This window comes from Phascolarctos cinereus, unplaced genomic scaffold (assembly GCF_003287225.1).
Source record: "Phascolarctos cinereus isolate Bilbo 61053 unplaced genomic scaffold, phaCin_HiC Scaffold_2;HRSCAF=192, whole genome shotgun sequence".
Taxonomy (NCBI): Eukaryota; Metazoa; Chordata; class Mammalia; order Diprotodontia; family Phascolarctidae; genus Phascolarctos; species Phascolarctos cinereus.
The window spans coordinates 249,455,150-249,476,589 of record NW_027555625.1 but is presented as its reverse complement, the minus strand read 5'-3'; the positions used below and the strand labels follow the sequence as shown (position 1 = coordinate 249,476,589).

The following is a 21,440-nucleotide window of genomic DNA, read 5'->3' as shown; positions in this document are numbered from 1 at the left end:
ACTTGTCTTACAACTAACTCAAAAGGAATTATATACTTAAAAGGTTAAGAATTGCCATACTGGGTCAGAAAAACAGTCCATATAGTCTAGGATTCTATTGTTACATAAGCAAAAAATCCACATCATAATCCAAAGTTTGGATATGATTATCAGTAACAATAAGTTACACTTATTGGAATAACAAAATTATACAGCAATATGCAATGAGAGAAATTATCAAAAGATAAAATTCAAAAAGGCAAGGGATTCTTTATTCCATTTAAATGCAGATTTGTTGTTTAACAACTAACAACATCTGCCACCTTATTTTCTTGAGAAGTAATCATAAAGAACAGTTAACTATCTTTAAGAAATACTAAACAGGTACAAAAACTATAGAATCGAAAAACAAAGGCTTAAAATCAAAGGGACAGATTTTAAATGTTAATTCCCACATAAAGGTCTACTGATAAGGAGTCCCAAATTTTCCTTTATACTCCAAGAGTCTTCTTTAAAAACAAATCTGGTTCATTTTGTAATCTACATGTTTTTACTCATCTTCAGCAGGACAGGACTTAAAAAAAATAGATATGTGCATTTCTCCCACAAGTAAATCTCATTACTTTACAAAATTTTCACATGCACAATTATCCTTCCAAGACCCTCAGTGCCCATTATTTGAACTTGTTTTTCCCCCTCTGTGGGAGTGCAGAGATTACAGGTGTCTAAACTGCCCTCTCAATCTCTCCATGAATGAAAGTTATCCTAATATTTAAAAAAAACCAGTGACATCTGGACACAAGGAATATGACATCTAGATGAAAAAACAAAGCATGTTCAAGTTATCCTACTATTATCTAACAGATATGGTCATTTAAAAAAAATAATCAATTATTAAATTACCACAGCTCAGTACATTGCCTCATTTTTATACTTTTGTTAAATTAAAAAAAATTTTTTAAAGAATCATAGGATTACAAAGGACTATATTAAAATGGTACAAAGATTTAAAAAACAAAAAGAGGGTGAGAAGACAAGATGAATGCTACTGAATAGCATCAATTTCCAAGTTGGAAGGGACCCCAATGGCCTTTAAGCCTAAACACAATCCATTCTACATTTCCCAAAGTGGTTAGCCAGTCTTTGATAATTTCAAGTGATGGGGAAAATACTACTTACACTTTTGTACTGCTGTAATTGTTTATCAACTTTTCCTTATATCAAGACTAAATTTGAAAATATCTTTCTTCTATCTCTTGAACTCCAGTATATTAATTTTTTTAACGTTAATTTTTCTTTGCTATTAGCAAAATATCTTTTTACAGAAGCAAAAACTGTATCCAAATGATTATTCCAACAAAGATGTGCAGCCTTACTATCAAATTAGAACTAGCAGTAAAGGAAATGAAACACTTAGCAAGGATATTAAAGGTGAAAAAATGGAGTAAAAAACTCCCACTGAAACAAAAATCACTAGAGCAAATTATAATCTTATATAGAATATAAAATTTATATGGTTTACATTATTAATTTAACAATACACTTCTAAAACATCAATTACAGTAATCATGTCAATGACATCAATCCACAGGGCATATTTAGCCATCGAAATAAATATTTCAACGAAGCAACAACTGACTTTGGACTTTTATCAAGGTTGAGACACTGCTAAAACTGAGTCTACTTGCTACATTAAGTGTCACCTAAATTTTCAAACCCCATTGCTTGTTACCTAGCTCAATTGTCTTAAAGATAAATAAATGCCCAGCAGACCACTCAATTCTCTCTTTTAATTTAGTCTTCTGTTTGTACTAAGACTTGATAGTGACAACCCAGCAGGGACACCCTAACCTATTTGCAAAAAGGTAATTAACATAGCACTTTAACAAAAACAATTAGTTCCCTCAGCTTCCCAAAATCAACAGCTTATAGATGTCATAGGAAAATAATGATACCAAACCATTGTATCTAAAGGCTTTCAGGTACTGCTTTGTATTTACAGTCAAAGATCATAAATTCTCAAGGAAAAGAATGAATATAAAATAAGTTTGCCTCTCAAAGGCTTAAAATGAAATCTCATTCCTAGGTTCTGTTAACTATTCTTATAACTATTCTTCGTTGGTATGTTATAAGTTTAAAAGTGGGGAGAAAGTAGCCTGATGAAACTAGTTTGAAGATTAGCTTTTCCTTCATATTTTTAAAACTGGAAACCATGTCATTCAAATGCAATAATGCTTTACTAATCTGGTTTGAAAGGATTTTAAAGCAGGGAAAGGAGTAAAGATTACTCTTCCTATAACTTCACAGTATCAGGAATATAACAAGCCCTAGAACACTTAGGAATTTTAACTTCAAAGGCACTTTCCACAAGCATATAAAGCCAAAATAAATGCACTGTAAACACTGCTACATTATCTAATCAGAACAGTGAGATCCAAATATAGAATTTTCAGTTGTTTGTACTATGAAAAAACTAAGATGGTCATAAAGAGTCAGGTATTCTATCAATGAGAACTATTAGTTTAAGATTAATTCAGAAAGATGCTTCCAATTCATTAATGGTAAAAATACAATTTTTTGTATTTTAAAAATGGAAAAAATAAAAGTCCAGGTTTCTAATTTTCATTAATGTCTAAAAATCAATGGATTTTTAATATAACTCATTAAATGGGACCACAAAATCCCAACAATTTGTCCATAAACACCTATTACACATTTCATGCATATGATTAAATCCACTCATGTACTGATGTCAAGAATATTTCCTGTGTGTATTTCTGTAACTATACATTTCATAGCCCCTACCATTTAAGCATATTTCAAATTGATTATATATATATATATTATTTATATACATAAGCTATCTTATATACACTAATAATAAAAGATACCTAAAGACTATACTTAACTATCTTGGTGGTTGCTTAAAGACTATGCAGCCCTTATCTTCACTCCTATCCTAATTTTTTCTTTCTCCTCCTAAAATTTTCATTTGGAAATTAAAATTGTCTTTCCATCCTAATTTATCTGGGTACAAAATCCTCAAATGAAATAATCCTATAATAAAGAAATGTAATGTTAAAAATACGAAAATGTTTTCAGGTATAAGTTGGTGGAATCAAACAGGTGAATGAAGATTCAAGAAATGAATGAACTTCACCTGACTGCAGCATTTATTCTACTGTGGTACAACCATGGCTGAAACACAGGGTGCAAAGTAAGAAAGCACCCTGGTACTTCATACCAACAAAATATAGAAGTTCAGCTTGTAAAAATTCAGGCTAGAGGAAAAACTTGACTTAACGCTGGTGAAGAATTACAGTTGTTTCATCTTTGCAACCTGCTATTACATAACATAAAACACACAAATAACTGAACACTAAACATTGCCAGATTTAGGTACTCCATAAAAACTGAATGTGGCAGCTTGGAAAACAATGTGAATACAATCCAAGTGAAACAGCAAAAAAATTGTAGATGATAGCAATACCAGAGATACTTAATTACAAATACTCTTGTCAAATATAAACCTTCACAAGTTAACCAAATAATCCAATTAAAAGGCAAAATAAGGAAAACAAGATTCCAAAGAATGCAATGTAACTATTAATGGCCACTACTTTCCATTAAACCTTAAGTGCCAATACAAATTTTTCCACAATGAATATTCAAAGGGAAGTTAAATCATTCTAATCTATAAGAAGACTTACATCTATTATGATATGCTAGTACACTGTAATGTTACTTTTCACTGCTCTCATCAAATTCATTCTGATTACTTAGCAGTCTAGAATACTTCGTGTAGTTTCTTATTAGCATTAATTTAGGAAAGTCAGTGCTCAAAGTACACTCAAACATATATTTATATGTCACAAATATATTAGCTAACTCATGTGTATAATTATGCTTATAGAAATTATACATACACAAAACACTGTGAAATTGAGCCATTATGCACTTCTAAAAGACTGCAATTCTATAAATGAATAAGAATGGGAAATCTATAGAGCTGATCAAAGAACAAAGAGGACTGGTACTCTGCAAAACTCTGTAGTACAACAGTTCCATAGATGCTAATCATTAGTTTAGGAAAGTTTCAGAACAAGTGAACTTCCTAAAAAGCCTCGTACCACTTTCATAAAAACACAAATGTTTTAAAAAATTCACCACCAGCACAAGGACTACTATCATCCCCACAAGAGGATTCCTGATGCATATGGAAAGAAGAGACAGATATGGTCATTTTTAAGGCTGCAGTTAACACTGTTGGTGTCACTGCAAAAATTCCATTGTGACAAAACTGTTATTAAAGAGATTAGAACGTCTCTCTTTAGAAGCCATTTTGGTCATTCTTCAAATCAAATAGAAACCTTTATTTTCAGCAAGACTGACTGCAAAAAAGATGGTTCATTGATCCATTGTGAATAAGTCTCTCACCATATAAAACACCAAAATATATATATATATATATATATATATATATAAAATTAAAACATACAACCCCTGCCCCCATACACACTCCCTTAGAAACCATACAACCCAAAAGAACAATACCAAAGAGAAATCAAACACAACGCCCTCACAAAAGAAGTCCTTGAATTACAATTTACAAGTCTATATATACATTTTTTTCCTATGCAAAAAAGAAAAGGGGGGGACCCAGAAGAAAAATGCTTGATGAAAACTTGACAGAACTTTGTGGTTGAGAAAATGCATTATCTGGCTAACATAACTTAACATAAAGCAAATAATCAGTGCTCTACAAATATTTTAAGTGTGAGGCATTCAGTTGAACTGATATTCTTTACTAATGCAGCACTTGAATGGCTACTAAACTAAAATCCTTCAGTGGCCAATCAGAAAAGCACTGGGATGTTAAAATGCAAAATGCAATTTATCTAATTCTTAAAAATGTATCATAGTGCATAGCCTAAATCAGACTTTCAAAGAGATAACAGCGCCTTTCAATGCAACATGTTTTTCCAGCATTTAAAAGGATCATTTCTCCCTTTAAGATGTTTGCTCAAAAAAAAAAATCAAGTCCTGTACTGTAGTAAAAATCTTTCAGTCACAGACTGATATAAATGAAGAATAATGTGCAGTAGTAAAATTGCTTGCTGTCCTTCTGCACATGTTTTACTTGGGTTCCTCAATTGTCCCCTTGCTGAGGTCTGTCATTTTGGGATATTTTACTTTCTTCTGGTCCAGCTCATTCTGAGCCCATAGTAGTAGCTTCAGTAACTTTGCCAACTTAGGTGTTGACTCACGATTTTCATAGTCTAGGACAGCTTGATTAACTTCACTCCATACCTAGAATAAAGAAGATTAGAACATAATAATTATACCATTAAGAACAAGCAAATACACTAACATAAACTTCACACTTCTTCCAAAAAACACCTTTAAAAAAGCCATTTGTTGAATAACAGCAAAAATTGAATGGGCATCTACTATATACAAAGCTGTGAGTCATACATAGATAGCCACAGTTTCTGACCAAAAAGAGCTTACAATTTAAAAAAAAGAAGTTAACACATAGGCACAAATAATAATAAAAGGAAAAGAGGGGTAAAATGGCAATTTGATAGACATAAACAAAGTGCTATAAGAGTTCAGAGAAGATAAAAATCACTTTTGGCTGATGTAGAAATCAGAGGGTTGATGAGGATGTGGCATCTAACCTGGGCCTAAAAAACAAGTTCATGATCTAGAGTAGAAAGGGACAAATAATCCAACCCCATCATTGTAAGGATGCAAATATTATATCTCAAAGAAGTTAACATCTAGGCTTTTAATATTCAGATATCTAAGACAGCATCATAAGCAGAGATTATAGCATGAGCAAAGCCCTAACGTGTAAAAGTGTGGGTTCTAATCAGGGAACTATTAACCTATTGTAGCTGGAATGTAATGCTCATGTAAGAAAGCATTAGGAGGTTGGACTGAAAAGGAAGTTGGGATCAGACTGTAAATGGATTTAAGTACCAAGTTAACAAATTTGGTTTTTATGCTGTGGGCAATACAGACGTGCTACAGGTTTTTGAGTACTAGAGTAACAGATAACAATTTCACATAAAAAATAATATTGTAGGGGAAGCTAGGTGGCACAGTGGATAGGGTCCCGGCCTTGGAGTCAGGAGGACCTGAGTTCAAATTCGACCTCAGACACTCGACACTTTATTAGTTGTGTGACCAAGGGCAAGTCACTTAACCCCAACTGCTCTACAAAAAAAATAAATAATTTTAAAAGTTCCAAAAATTAAAAAAATAAAGTGAATCATCTATTCAGATGATGAGCCTTTAATAAAAAGAGCTAAAGAAGTCTATAAAAAACAAACTTCTGGCCAATGCTAGCTTAGAGGAAGTCACAGTGAACAGATTTGCAATGAGGTTTATTAAAACTGTCCTGGCTTATGACTTCTCTGAAAGAAAAGATTTCATCAAAAAGACTATCAAGACAGAGAGAACTTATAAAGGCTGCTGACTGGTTTGTTCCAGTAAATTCAAAGATATGAAAAACATCAGCAAAAAGAATGTATTTCCTTTTCTAAATCTTTGTTATTTAAGTACTGTGTTAAGCAGAATTGACTGCTAACGTCGTGCCTTAAGTATTATGTAAAAATTTAAGTTCACCCTTTTAAATTGCATTTCTATGCAATTTTTATTAGTTGAAATTTTTGCATGCCAATGAATGTTTCCTGTTTTACAGTTATATATTTTGTACATTTTTGGTTTCTTTATATAAGGTAATGGACTTTTAAGATTGTTGTAGCTTTTACTGTGTTTAATACTAGTAGTTTGATAATAAAATATGTTTAATAATCAAGGAGAACAATCTGGCATCTTATGCATGCAGGATTTGGGTCACTGCACTATTGCTGGGAGAAGGGTAACTGACAAGTGACAGACAGAATTGAAGAGTTAAGAACAATAAGGACAGCTTCAATTTTTTCAATAACCTAAGAATTAAGGTCCTACGAGAAAGGGTCTTGTGGGAAGTTTTATGAAAGAAATGAGATAGAAAATCAATTAAGAACAAAAGAATTGCTCTGGCACAGAGTAGTTAGGTAACATAAATTAGTTATGTACTCAGCCAGCATGACTGGGAATTCCTCCTGCTCCATCAAGTGCCACATGAACAAGAGCAAAGGCAAATAGTGAGAGCTCCTGGGATGCAGCTTAGCAAGTATTGTAATTAAGGAGTCTACAATGTTTTTAAGTACTATGCTAGGTGCTGGTAACAGAAATATAAAATCTTTTTGCCCTCAAGGAACTTATAATTCTACTGAAATCAACTGGGTGGTTTAAAAAATAAAGTGGAGGCAGTGAGTTTAGGCTACTCTTTCGAGAACTCTGATGCTGAAATGAAATCTATCATTCATGGGAGCAGCAAGATCAAGGCAAATGTGTTTTGGATGTTTTTGTCTTTTAAAGTTTGGAAGACACAAATATATTTGTAAGCAGATTTTAAAAGCCAATGTCCAGAAAGAAAGGGATAAACAAAACAAAATGGAAGTGAGATAAATGTTAAAATAAAGTCTTTTGGGAAACAGGAAAAGGTTGGCTCAAGAACAAAGAAAAAGAGATTGATTCGACTGAGGGAACTGCAAAGTAAAGGACAAGACATCTGAGATGGAGAAAAGTTTAAAAAACTATCATCAAACGATTGCTTGATAAAGCTGGAGGCAAGACAATTTGTTCAGAATGAGTTTGCAGAGCTTGAGAAGAATGCACAAGAGTTAGAATACTCGTTATGAGAAATTCAATGGAAAGAAATGAATAAAAGACTATCAGGGAGCAATAAAGGGTCAACTGAGGATAACTGAAATACAATATATATTTTTTAAAAAACCCAATCAGTACTGTTTTGTGACTTTCTCTAGTAAGACTTTTTAAAGATAAAAGAGCAGGAAAAAATAAAGCACGTGGTGGAACAGGTTTATACAATCCTGGAAAAAGGCAAGACTGGTACAAAAGCAGATTAGATATAGTAATCCAAAAGGTTGGGGAGGTGTTAGAGGGAGTGGGAAGGAGGGAAGGAATGGAATAAAAGGAATTAAACGATGATGGCACATTCCAAAATAACTTCTATACAAATATGGTGCTCAATTTAAGAAACAAGAAAAAGGAATATATGATTCTTCTACAGAAAAGATAGAAAACCCCTAGTGATATAGAATTACAATATATATAATTCAATGAGAATTTTGCAATGAGGATAAAAATGTTCAGGGATTATGGAAGGAAAGCATTCCGCACAACATCAAACTGATATATTCTGGATTTCTTTTTTAATTTTTGAAAATTTTTTTCCAATTATATGTAATTTTTTTTAACATTTGTATTTAAAATTCCAAGTTCCAAATTCTCTCCCTCTCTTTCTGCCCTAATTGAGAAGGCAAGCAATGTGATATAGGTTATATATGTACAGTCATTACTCTGGGTTTCTTGAAGTTTAAAAAGCTAGGAAAAAAAGACTAGAGAAGGTATTACCACTGTCTAATCAAATAGTGTTGCAAGTAGAATTCTATATACTGTATTAACAAGGAATATCTGAAAAAACTGCTTTCAGAAATGTCTTCAAACAAAAAATTCACAAATCTCCTTTTTAATTAAAAAAAAAATCCCAAACTCATTTCACTCTTTATTACCTTTTGCCGTTGCATCATATTAAGCAAATCTCCAAAGGGTGATTCTTCAGGATTATCAAAGGCAAGCAAAGCCAAAGTGCGTTCCATTTCTGTCAGACATTCTCTACTTTCTTCTCCTTGTTCTGCCAACTGTGTCTGTGCAAATTCCAATGCTGCTTCTGTTTCACGCTGCCTAATCAGTTCAATCAAATGTTGTTGCTATACAAAGAAGGTTAAAAAAATCAGCTAAAGACAATATCCAGTAGTGACGCATTTTTAGAAGTAACAAGTTAGTTCTCACATATAATTTTACATACTGTCAGCAACTCTCACTAAATATCTTCAAGCTCAAGATGCTCTCTACTTAAACTTACCTGTAAATGAAAATAAAGATACCGATTTGTGTCTAAGAGCTCTGGATGTAGGCTATTTATCAATGCAATAGCTTCCTGAATCTGACCTTTCAATATCATCTCTCGGATTTTGATTCGTTCATCTAGTGTTTCTAGATCAACACTGGGCTCAATTCCAGATTCCATCCGAAACTTTTCTGCAGCTTCTTTAAACCCCTCTGAAATAGAAAAATATGGGTGTTAGTAAATTAATTAAAATTAATACTATAAAGAACTTTATCAGTTTAACACTCTCTCTCTCTTTTTTTTTTAGGCAATTGGGGTTAAGTGACTTGCCCAAGGTCACACAGCTAGTAAGCATCAAGTGTTTGGTCTGAGGCTGGATTTGAACTCAGGTCCTCCTGATTTCAGGGCTAGTGATCTATACACTGTACCACCTAGCTGCCCCTATAAAGAACTTTATCACTAGAGGCCCTTTTGCTTTGACTAAATGCTCTAACATCAACTAGTTACTTGATATAAAACTTTCATCTGTATTATTTCATAAGAATAATTTGCTTCCCCTAACTATTCCCTTCCTATTCCTCAAAAAAAATTCTATAAAAACAATTTGGAATTATTCTAAAAAAGTAAGTAAAATGGCCAAACTCTTTGACCCAGAAATCCCACTGCTAAGCCAAAGACAGAAAGAAAGGTCCCATACAAACTAAAATATTCAAAGTAGTAATTCTGTGGAAGCAAAAAATAGGGGTATTATTACTATTGAATGGGGATTGGTGAAACAAATTATGGCACATGAATATAATGAACTATTTCATTATAACAGCTGACAAACGTGAAAAATTCACCAAAACATGGGAAAACTTATACAAAATGAAGAACTTGGAAAGTAACACATAACTACAGCAATGTAAATACAAAGAGATCCATGTGCAATTATAATCAACTCCCCCCCCCAAAAAAATCTAGCCTTGGAGAATAGGAAAAAAAAATACATCTCTTTCCTTTCTTTGCAAAGGTCAGGGACCATGGGTCGGAAAACTTTTATGTATTGTTAGACTTGGCTGTTAATATTTTAGTTGGTTTTGCAGAACTTTGCCCCGCCCCTTTTTAATTTTGTTACAAAGGATGCTAATCAGATTGGGAAGGCAGAGGGAAGGAGTAGGAGGTTGGAGGAGATATATTCAGAAACTATTGTAATATAAAACAAAAGCTGTCAAAAAATATTTACAAGAAAAAATAAAAAGTTCTTTATGTGAAATACCATGACTTTCACAAAGCCAACATTGCATCCAAAGAATTGTAAAACTGGAAGAAATCTTAGAGATCATCTAGTCCTATCTAATTTTTATAGGCTAGCACAATTCTGAGCAGTTAAGTGACTTTCCCAAAGCCACATTATCTTAATAATCAGAGATTTCACAGCTTGTAAATGATACATATTTGCTTCACTGTACACTACTTTAAAAAAAAATCTTAGTTCATTGGCAAAGATCCAGAGAAGCCACAGATCTGGTTTCAGGTGATTAACACAAATTGGCTAAGTTATAGAAGTGTTTGCTCTCTCTCTAATAAGTTTTGCAGTAGTCATGAACAGGGGTGTTATTATCTGCTAACACCCCTACTTCTCAACATGCTTCAACAAATCATTGTAGCATCAAAGGTCAATTTCATTTTTTTTCTCTTTACTGTATTGGATAGCTTCAGGAAAGAGGTCAGACTAATTTAACAGACTAGAATAGGTAAGAGGCATTCAACATGTTTAATTTCCACATTAACTACATCAAGTCATCTTCCTTAAAAAAAAAAATCCCATGGGCTTACCAAGCTCAATTCAAACCTGCAAAGAATGTGGGAAATATTCTTTGGAAAGTAGACAGTGATCACATTTAGATTTTATGTCATGCCTTACCATAAGACTGGTCTATTACTGAAATGTTTTGGTCACACCAACTGCCAAGAAGACATAAAGAGATAGGGACTTATACTGATATAAGTACCCATACCACTAAAATCACTAGTTTTTAAAAAAATTTTTTTTAAAGTTTTATTTCTATGTAGTCAGACTGCATGTGTGATGAAGAAAAAATATTTTGAATGCTGTTCCAAAGTCAAGATTACACTCTCAGCAATGTATGCTTGAAGTTACTGTGTATTTATTTCCTGTGTATATGCTCCCATTCCCCACCCCCCCCATACCAAATACAATATAAGCTCCTTGAGAGAAGAAACTGTTTCATTTTGGTCTTTTCATCCCTAGGGCCTACTACATAATAGTTGCCTAGTAAGTACCTGTTGAACTGAAATGATTCTTTATTGAATTTCTAAAGTGTAATTACACAATAAGTGTCCTATATTTTATAAATAAAATAAACATCAGGATCCATGAGACCATGGAAAAATAGCAAAGATCAGGGCAAGTTTCTTTTTTAAAGAGTGAAACAGATTTGAAAAACAAACAAAAAGAATGAAACAGATTTGAATCATTTTAGGGGAAATATGCTTTCTGTATTGGCTGTTGACAAACTAACAATTTTAAAATAAAAAAATAATGAACCAGCATAGTAGTCTGCCTTTGCTCACAGAACTGAATTAAGGACATCAATAAATGGCTTTCAAATAAGGAAATAATTACAAGTTACATTTAGCATAAAACCAATTTTTTTTAGGGGGGGGTCTAGGGCTTTAATTTCATCTACATAGGGAAACTTTAGATTGCCTCCGCTCAGGCAACCTGTTTGTGACCAACAGGCTTAGAAAGCTAACTAAGGCACAAAGAGGTGAAGTGACTTATCCAAGCTAAGATCGGTAGTACTTGTCTCAAACAGGTGTCTTCCTAAATCCAAAACGGGCCACCTCACCATATAGAAACTGCCCATTTCCACAGGACCACTATAAAATTCTAAAATTTCACTACTAAATGATAAAGTTCTGCTTTTGTTTAAGAAAAAATGAAGAAAATTTTCAAGAATTTATGAAATGTCATTCTCCAAATTACCTGTAACAAGATAGTTCATAATGAGGCGGTTCATATCAGCTCTTTGTATATGCAAATTATTGAGTTTTTCCATCCACTCATCTTTAGTGATTTCATCGGGTTTTTCTGCATAACTCATTCTGAACTATTTCTATAAATAAAAAAAAATTAAGAAATTTGGTCATGAGTAACATGCATAAACTGGTAAAAAAACCAAACAACTTTACCATCTGGCACACACAGGAATAACAGATGTTATTTATTTACAGACAGATTAATGAAAGTTCTTATTCAAAAAAAAAACACAACACTAATACTTCTGATGAAAACTGTAAGTACCCAGAATTTATATGACCTTTACTGTGCAAGAAGTTTTTAAAAATTTCTGAAATTTATTCTACTTTCTTCAGTGTTAAGCACATTAACAGTTAAATCCAAAAGGACTAAATTAGGATCTAAAAATTCATATATTCAAATTAGAATTTTCCAAATATTTTGTAACTGCAGTATGGTTTTTTAAAAATTTTATACTGAAATTTGCATACTTAGATGCCTGGGAATTTTTACATCAAAGTTTCTTTTAAAATATATTTTAAAATTTTAAGTTCCATTTTCCAGAGATCCAAGCTCAGTGTTTAAAAATTAAACATTTAATTACTATTATGGTAACCATAATTTAAGAGTAAAAATTGCATTTAAACTGTTATATCTATTCTGAATAAAGAACTTTCAGTAGAGACATCATCTGAATTGTAACTACGGCATGACACCTTTCCCACACAAAATCTATTCATTTTTACATTTCCCAAATACCTTAAGATTAGTCCAACCAAAGGCATTACCACTAAGCAATTATAAAAACCACATACTCAATCTTGGACCAAAAACCTAAAGCTTAATTAGTTGGTACAAAAGTGAAGGACAAATAATTTCCTAGCCACCTTTCCTCGGCAATATTTATCTATCATCTTATAATTGAGTTAACTGCCTATACGTCCTGTCAATCTACGGGAACAGTAATCTTTGTAAGGAGTAAGAAGAGAGTTTCATCTAAACTCTGTATTTCCTCCAAGCAAAGTTTCTAATATAACATTTTAAGGCTTATTACAAAACTCTCCTCACAACAGCCCTTGAGTACAATTGTTAATGCTCCCATTTCACAGATGAAGAAACTAAGACTTAGTCACTAATCACGATTAGACAAGTAGTAAATGTCATAGGACCATAGATTGAGAGCTAGAAAGGACCTAAGGGACATTTAGGTCCAACTCCCTCAGTTTACAGATGAAGAAACGGAGAGTTGACTGGCCCAAAATCATCACATAGATACTAAGTGGCAGACCCAGGATTCTAACCCAAGTCCTTCGACTCCAAACCCTAGAAATTCAAGTCTCCTGTGTCTCCGATCACAATTTTTTACCCCAATAGACCAAGCCACCTTGCCAAAGATGAAGGATAAAAACGGAGATTCTCCCACCCCTTCTGGACTGGGATTCTGCCCACCCTAAACGTTAACACAGAGAAACACAGGAGGCTGCCTTACTTGGCTCCAGAGGCGCCTCCAGACATGCAGACTTCCTACCAGCAGGCGCCACTACCTTCGCAGCCATTGAGACCAAGCAGGCTCTGAGTGCAGCCGATAAGACTGCCCGGCCCGCCCGCCGCCGCTTCTCTTCGCCGCCCTCCTTCCTCCTCCTTCTTCTCATTTTAACTGCAAGGCCGGAGGCCCCGCAAGGCCCAGACCAGCCGCTCTCCCGAGACCAAAACAAACTGCGTCCTACAGCCCCAGCCCCGCCCACCGCGGAGGGCAGCGTCGGACTCTGTGAGCCCGAGGGCGGGAGGGACGAAGGGAGGCTGAGAGGAGGCCACCCTCGGGCCCGGCTTGCTGGGCCCCCCGCGGCCCCCTCCCCGCCGACGCCATCTTACCGTGAGGATCCCGCCTCCTTGGCTGCGCGGTGTCGGCGACGGCCCCTTCTCCACGGCCGATTCGAGGGAGGGGGTCGGGGAAGGGGGAGGGGGAGAGAGGTGGCGGCAGAAGCGCCTGAGGAGGAGGAGGCGGAGGCCGTAAAGGAGGGAAGATGGGCCGCCCGCCCCCTCCCGTTCAACGATCTCTCGCGAGAGTTCCGAATTGGCGACCAATGAAATCTTCCCATGAAGGGTTGGGGGAGGGAAGGACACCGGAAAGACAAAACCGTCGCTTCCGCCTTTACGTAGAAACTTTTTCTTCCTGCCCCCTTTACAACTCTCTCCCAGTATCTTCCCCAGAGGATCTATGGGAAGGGAAGCGAGCCAATCAGAGGACACTTCCGGAGGCCAAAATGGGCGCTGTGGATGGGCGTCGCGTAGTGATTGCGTCACCCAGTTTGTCTGGGTATGGAACGTCCCGGGGCCGGTAACGCTGTTAACTCCTCCCACTAACACAATGGTTTAGAGCCTGGAATTGGAGAGGAGGTCCGTGGGCCTGTGCTTGTGGCCTAAAACGTTGAGGAAAGAGCAGGTGGGAAGCCAAGGGATGTGGATTAATATCCCATCGTTCTGCTCAGCCGAAGAACGGGCCGTGGGTGGTAGGACCATGTCAGAGATCAGTGGCCCTTATCGGTCAATAACTGGGTTACAACCGAGTGGACAATCATTTCCTTCCCCCCCCCTTTTGTTTGGTAGAGGAGGGGGGGAAGAGTAGTTTCGTTTTTCTTCACAGCTCACGAATTGGCTCAACGCTTGGACAGAAGCTTCTTTCAAAGTCTGTTTAAATACTACCGATGCTACGTCTAGCCTGACCTTCCCCTCTCCTTCCCTCCCAATAGTCAGTGCCAATTCCTCGAAAGTACCATTATTTACTTTGCATATATTTTGTATCTACCTAAAACTTTTACCTCTCGCTTCCCTTCCCCCTCCCCCCCATTTCCAATGAAAACATCTAGATGGTTGGATCTGATATGTTTCTTTGTATCCTCTGTAGAACACTTTGCTCTTAAATACTCTTAAATACAAATGGCTCTGTTAACCCATTGGCTGAGAAATTCCCTTCCAATAATGTAGGTAGAAACGCATCCATGTCTTCTGTCCACTCCGTGTGACTCTTGTCCATATCTTCCCAGAAGACTTCCAGAGGTAAGGTCCATCAGCGTTGGAAGCCTTCCTACCTTCCTGGCTCCTAAAAATGGGACGGATGGTACCAATGGAACACTCTGATTGTCCATGTGTTCTTGCCTCTTTCTTACCAAGCAACTAGTCTGTCTTCTCTTCCTGCAACACAATTCCTTGATACCGTCTTTTACTCCAGATCTAAATTAGAGTTTCCTTGAATCCTACATTACTCCCTCTCACACCATCCAAACAGGTTGTCCTAGTTACTGGTCCCAAGGACATTCCCCTCTCCTGCCTTTGCATTGTCAATCCCCCATGCCTGGAACCCACTCCCTATGTTCCCTCTCTACTACTTAAAATCTCCTAGCTTCTATCAAAGTTCACTTTAACTAATACCTCTATGCGACCTTTCTTGATCAATCCAGCCTAAGTTGTGTTTCCCCTGTCCCATTTTTTTTTGTCTTTGTATCCCCAGTACCCAGCACAGTGTCAAAAATATGGTAGGAGTTTCATACTTTATTGATTGGTTTATAGAGAACATAAAAACCTAGATGTCATTCTTGACTCGTCACTTTCACTCCATACCCAATCTGTTACAAGGACTTCGGATTTTACTTTTGCAACATCTTTCAGATTTGCCCCCTTCTCTCCTAATACTGCCACCACCACCCTGGTGCAGGCCCTCATCTCCTCAGGCCTGGCCTATTGCAATAGCCTGCTAGTGGGTCTGCCTGCCACAGCTTTTTTCCTACTCCAGTTCATAATCCATTCAGCTGCCAAAATGATTTTCCTAAAGCACAGGTCCTACCAAGTCACATATGGCTTTTAAAAAGGTTTCAGATGGGCAACTAGGTGGTGGAGTGGATAGAGCACCAGCCCTGGAGTCAGGAGGACCTGAGTTCAAATCTGCTCTCACATACAACACGGGCAAGTTGCTTAACCCCATTGCCTAGCAAATAATAATAATAATAATAAAAGGTTTGGGAGACATACTTTCTGAGTAATTTAATAATTTTATTAGTAATGCCAGCATATTTATTAATAGGAGGGTAGTCATTTGGCTGCCTCTCTTAAACCAAAGATCTGCATGGTGGTGGGTTCGCAGTTTGAATGATCTTGGAAGAGTAGGTCACCTGTTCCTGAGGGTGGCAATGACCTTTGATTGATTAACAATTAATGAGAAAATTAATATTACAACAAGAAGCTTGGCTATATTATATTGAGTATCTTAGGGTATATGACTTGGTTCACCCAAATCTTGGTCAAAGAGACATAACAATTTCCATGTCACCTGTCTGACAAAAGAGATAATGAACACTCACAGACCTGAGTAAAAACAATGAGCAGGAATGCACCCATTAGCCTAAACTTAGAATTTCTTTTACTGTCTGATTAGATCTTGGCCTGGGTAAATCCTTGAAAGAGATTTCCCACACTGGCTGATTTCTGGATGAGAAAGTATAAAACATTGGTTCTGATTGAATAATTAGTTATTAATATAAGAGAGAAATAGTCATTTCCTCACACACATCTCTCCCTACCCACAACTCAATATATTCTAATGGTTCCTGATTTCTTAAAGATCAAATACAAAATCCTCTGGCATTCAAAGCCATTCATAACCTAACCTACTCCCGCACCTTTCCATCCATCCAATAAATAATTGCTTATGGTCTCTTCTATGTGTTTCTTAAATGCTCTAATCTTGTTTTCCTCTTCTTAAATGGCATCATCACTTGCCTTCCCATTCACCCTTCCCCCATTAAAAACAACCAACCAACCTTTTGACAAGTAAGCCATACTGAAATGAAACAATGCTGCATAATGTCCCTGGTTAAAAATACCTATTTCATTATGCATCTAAAATCTATCATCTCTGTCCGGCATTGGGTTCCATGCTTCATCTTCTGACTTCTGTAGTCTGTAGTTGAATTGATCAGAGTTCTTAAGACTCATATTTTTTCCCCTTTTTGATGTGGTTACTGTATAATTGTTCTGCTTCTGTTTATTTCACTTCAGTTCAGTACCATTTCTTTTGTCATTTCTTGGTAGCAATAATATATTCTATTGCATTCATACATTGAGAAGTATTGAAGCAAAATGACTAAAGAACTGGCCTCATTCAGAAAGTCCTTGTTTCTAGCACCAACTCCAACACAGCTTCTTAAGTAACCCTGGGCAAATAACTTAATTTCTTAGTTCTCTAAGCAGCTCTAAGACTGTACCTAGCAGAGAAGGTCACAATCTGCATCAGTAGAGGGGTTTTCTTTATCTAGAAGTTCCCTCTACCAAGAAAATCACAGGTTCAGTCCCTATCTTTAAATATACCATAAACTCCCTTGTTTTCCAGTTCTTTGCTACATTAAAATGTGTGTCTGTAAATATGGATCCTTTCCCTTTCCCTTTGATCACTTTGGGTCATAAATTTACTAAGTGGTATCAATGTATCAAATGTGGTACTCATTTCTTCTGAAGCAGTTGTATTCCATAAGTTATTGCCATATAGCGACATTGTTAACATGGTAGTCTTGAGAAGATGGGCCTTTTTTTTTTCATTGGAAATGAAAAGAAAGAAAATAAGCTTTTACACGGCACCTACTATGTGCCAAGCACTGTGCTAATTTTTTTTATTTTTACAAATATTATTTGATTCTCAAAAAAATCCTGTGATATGGGTACTATTATTATTCCCATTTTACAATTGAGGAAACTCAAGTGACTTTCCAAGGGAAAATTAATAAGTGTCTGAATCTGGACTTGAATTCAAGTTTTCCTGACTCCAGGCCTAGTGCTCTGTTATACCGCCATGAGATGCTCAAGATCAAGCTTGAAGCTTAAGGTCAGTAAAAGAGCTTTGCAATTTCCCAAAAGCAATCCAGCTTACCTCCTTATCTTGTTCATCTCAGGGACCAACTCATGGTTTCTCTTTATAGAATGTCCCAGATATACCCAATGATGGAAAAGGGTATCAATCCAAATGCAAGTTGAAGTCTAGCCAATAGATATTCTTCATCCAATTTGTCTGACTTGTGTGGATGGACAATCCAAACTCCTTTAAGTGATTACAGAGTGATTCCAGGCAGCACTGCAGTGCTCTGGTATTTGATGCTGATCATCGTAAGGACATCTACAAATAGCAATATCTGGAAGACCTCACCATCCACTGGGGATCCTTCTGTGGTCTAGACCCTACCCTGGATTTCCTCCATCGTAGCAGCAAATACCTCTGACAAATGTGTATCTTTTTGTACCTCTTCTAATGTTTGTCATCATAGGGTCATTGAATGGAAGTGTTTTCTACTGCATATATTCCAAGGAATTTTAAACGGTTTTGATGTATAAATAGAGATAGTTTCTAAGAGAGCACATTAGGTGACATTTTGGCTTATGAAATCAAATATCTTTTTTTTAAACAGACTATAAACAAGTTTAAGTTGTCCAAGCAAACACAATGGCACCTTTACTTTGCTATATGATTTACTTAAATGTGAAATGGTAAAAATGTGATCCATTAATGAATATTGCTTTTGAAAGGCCTATTGTTCCTTACCAGGACACTAATCAAAAATACCTTCAAATCATGTGTACATGATTTTCATAAATATTTTGTAATAGATGGGAGAATAGATAGGTTGGTAGTTACTGTTGTTCTCTTGGTTATGAATAAGTTGTACAAATATTATTGGCCCTTGTTTTCACCGTCTCTTAAGAGTATAGGATTATATGATATGTACAGATAGCTATAATATACAATAATATGTGATAAATGCACTGGAGAAGTACAAAACAATGTTATTTGAGGTTTGAGGAGAAGATTGTCATCAGTGGGCATCAGGGTAAATAAGTATAATCTTCAGAGTGGAGAGAAAAAACCCTCAGTTTCATAGTTGATCATAGATATATGATACAGATAGATATAGATATAGATATATAGAAAGAACCTCAGAGGTCATCTAGTTCAGAGATGGGAACCCTATCACATGTGGCCCTCTACGTCCTCAAGTATGGCCCTTTGACTGAATCCAAACTTCACAGAAACTCAGAGAGAAAAGTAACATTCTCAAAGTCACACAGGTAGTAAATGGTAGATCAAGAATTTGATCCTGTTTGCTCTGCTTTCAGAGCCTGCACACGGTTAACATTGGACCACATCACCTTTCATGTCAGAGGAACCTGAATTCCAAGTGTGAGTCTGTGCTCCTTACTATCAGTGTGGCTTTGATGAAGTCATTTCCTCTCTCTGGGATTCAGCATCCTCATTTATAGAATGAAAGAAAGTCTGTAAAAGTCACGTAGCTCCAAATCCTAAGAACCTATGAACTTCTGGCTAAGGGGATCAGGGAATTTTTCAAGGAGAAAGTTGTATTTCAAATGAGCTTTGAACATATATAGGTTGTCATCAAGCCAAAGCCAGAATACCCCAAACAACAGGCCAATATCATAAATTAATTCACTGAGATATAAATGGCTGATATTTGGAAACAAAACTTGAACCTATAGAAACTAGTCCCATTATTGGAATTTCAGGCTTCAAGAAAAAGATGTTCCAAAGTCATAGTATCAGAAATTTAGACCTAGAAGGGACATTGGGAGCCATATAATATGGTCCAATCCCTTCTCATTTTATGTATAGTCCATGTAAACCCAAAATTAGCCTTATCCCAACATTCTATTCTCACAAATAACTCTCTCCTGATGGTGTAGACACTGTCACTAGCTGATGTGCAATACCACTTAGGTCACAGATGAGAAGAAGGATTGAATGGTTGCTGTCCTGAGGGTATAAATTTAGTGCAAAATAATATGAACATGGGGGGGGTTCCACCATCCTCTACCAGGGGTGGGGAACTTGCACCCTCGAGACCACATGTGGCCTTCTAGGTCCTTGGGCACAGCATTTTAACTGAGTCCAAGTTGTACAGAACAAATCCTTTTATTAAGGGGATTTGTTCTGTGAAGTTTGGATTCAGTCAGAGGGCCACACTTGAGGACCTAGAGAGCTACATGTGGCCTCGAGGATGTAGGTTCCCCACCCCTGTGTCTAAACACTTCAAAGGAGGAAATCTCTGATTTAGATATGCTTGGATTTAGAATAATGATAAATTAATCTCTTTTTTTGGTAGACAATGCCTAAAACTCAAGAGTACAGTGTTATACTGACCTTTATCTTAGTTTAGACCCTTATTATATCTCTCAGGCTATTACAGTCCTCTGTAACAGTCTCTTACAAACCTACTTGGTTTCCCTACCTCTGTTCTTCTTTCCAATATGTTCTTTAATCATCCTGAACTATAAAATAACTTTCCCAGTTGCCTTTCTCAGAAACTTTCACTAGCTCTTCACTACCTGTAGGATAAGACACAAAAGCCTTAACCTCAGCCACCTGGCATTACTCTTCTTTATCTCTCTTCTAGTCAAACTGTCATACTAGATGGTCCACCTTTCAGACTGTTCCCATCAAAGTACATTACTCCCTCTAAATCTCTTGTTGAAACCCTTCCCTTCCTTTATGGAGGTGCTACCTCTCACCTACTCCATGAAAAGTAATATACTCCCAGCTGAAAGTAATCTATCTTCAAGTTTCTTTTTGCTGGTTTGCTTTTATCTTTTCTTTCTACCACATTATACCTTTCACTGTACATTTTTGTGTGTGTCTGTATATATAGAGATAGATATAGATATATAATCTCACATACAGAAATAGGTACCATGATTGCAGGGGTTCTTGTCATTTTGTATCCTGAAAAAAATGCAATTTCTTACACATAACCGAAAATCAGGTTTGATCCTAGAAGGGGTTAATTGCAGAAATTGTTTCTATAGGATTGCTTGGCTTCCTTTAAAAAATGTTTTATTGATGCTTTTTAAAAACGGGTCACTTCTTAATGACTCCCAACTTCTCCCTCCCTGCCAAAAAGAATCTTTTTGAAACAAAGTATATCTAAGCAAAGTAACCTAAAGCATGTGCCATATCTGGCAAAGTATGCCTAATTCTTTCAGCTGTATTTCACCTCTGCTAAAAAAAAGGGGGGGGGGAAGCATGCTTCCTTATCTGAAATCAGTGCATTAGAGTTTTGATGTTTTTCAGTGTTTTCTTTACATTATTGTGATCATGGTGTAATAGATTGTTCTCTTGGCTCTGCTTATTTCTCTCTACATCTGTGCATGCAAGTCTTTGCAAGTGTCTCTGAAATTTTCATATTCCTTTCTAATAATGGTATGTGAATATCACCCATTATCCCAAATACCACAGTCTTTTCAAAGTTTCCCTTCCCCCACAGTTCCTGTCTTGTGATTTCCAGTCAACAAAAGTGGACTTTACCCATGTCCAAGTACACAGTCCAAGTTCACTGATGAAAAACTATTACATGCACCACCTTCTACAGGAAGCCTTTCCCCAAATCGCACATAATT

General features: G+C 36.2%; 2 protein-coding genes across 3 annotated transcripts in view; one reads left to right on the top strand and one right to left on the bottom strand.

The window, feature by feature from the left end:
* Nucleotides 1–224: 224 nt before the first annotated feature.
* GID8 (GID complex subunit 8 homolog) lies at nt 225–13,968 on the bottom strand. 2 transcript variants are annotated; one of them, XM_020981553.2, is made up of 5 exons: nt 13,866–13,968; nt 11,961–12,090; nt 8,984–9,180; nt 8,631–8,828; nt 225–5,289 (listed from the first exon to the last, which is right to left on the bottom strand). In XM_020981553.2, exons 2-5 carry the CDS (start codon nt 12,076–12,078, stop codon nt 5,116–5,118), a joined length of 687 nt encoding a protein of 228 aa, XP_020837212.1. In that variant the 5' UTR covers nt 12,079–12,090; nt 13,866–13,968; the 3' UTR covers nt 225–5,115. The 2 variants fall into 2 exon arrangements, with proteins under 2 accessions (XP_020837212.1, XP_020837213.1); XM_020981554.2 differs by lacking the exon at nt 13,866–13,968 and adding an exon at nt 13,483–13,774.
* A 121-nt stretch (nt 13,969–14,089) lies between these two features.
* The window catches only part of DIDO1 (death inducer-obliterator 1), a 70,359-nt gene continuing 63,008 nt past the window's right edge, over nt 14,090–21,440 (top strand). The window contains 1 exon segment of the mRNA XM_078149893.1: nt 14,090–14,436. The gene's annotated coding sequence lies outside the window, so the exon portion shown is untranslated.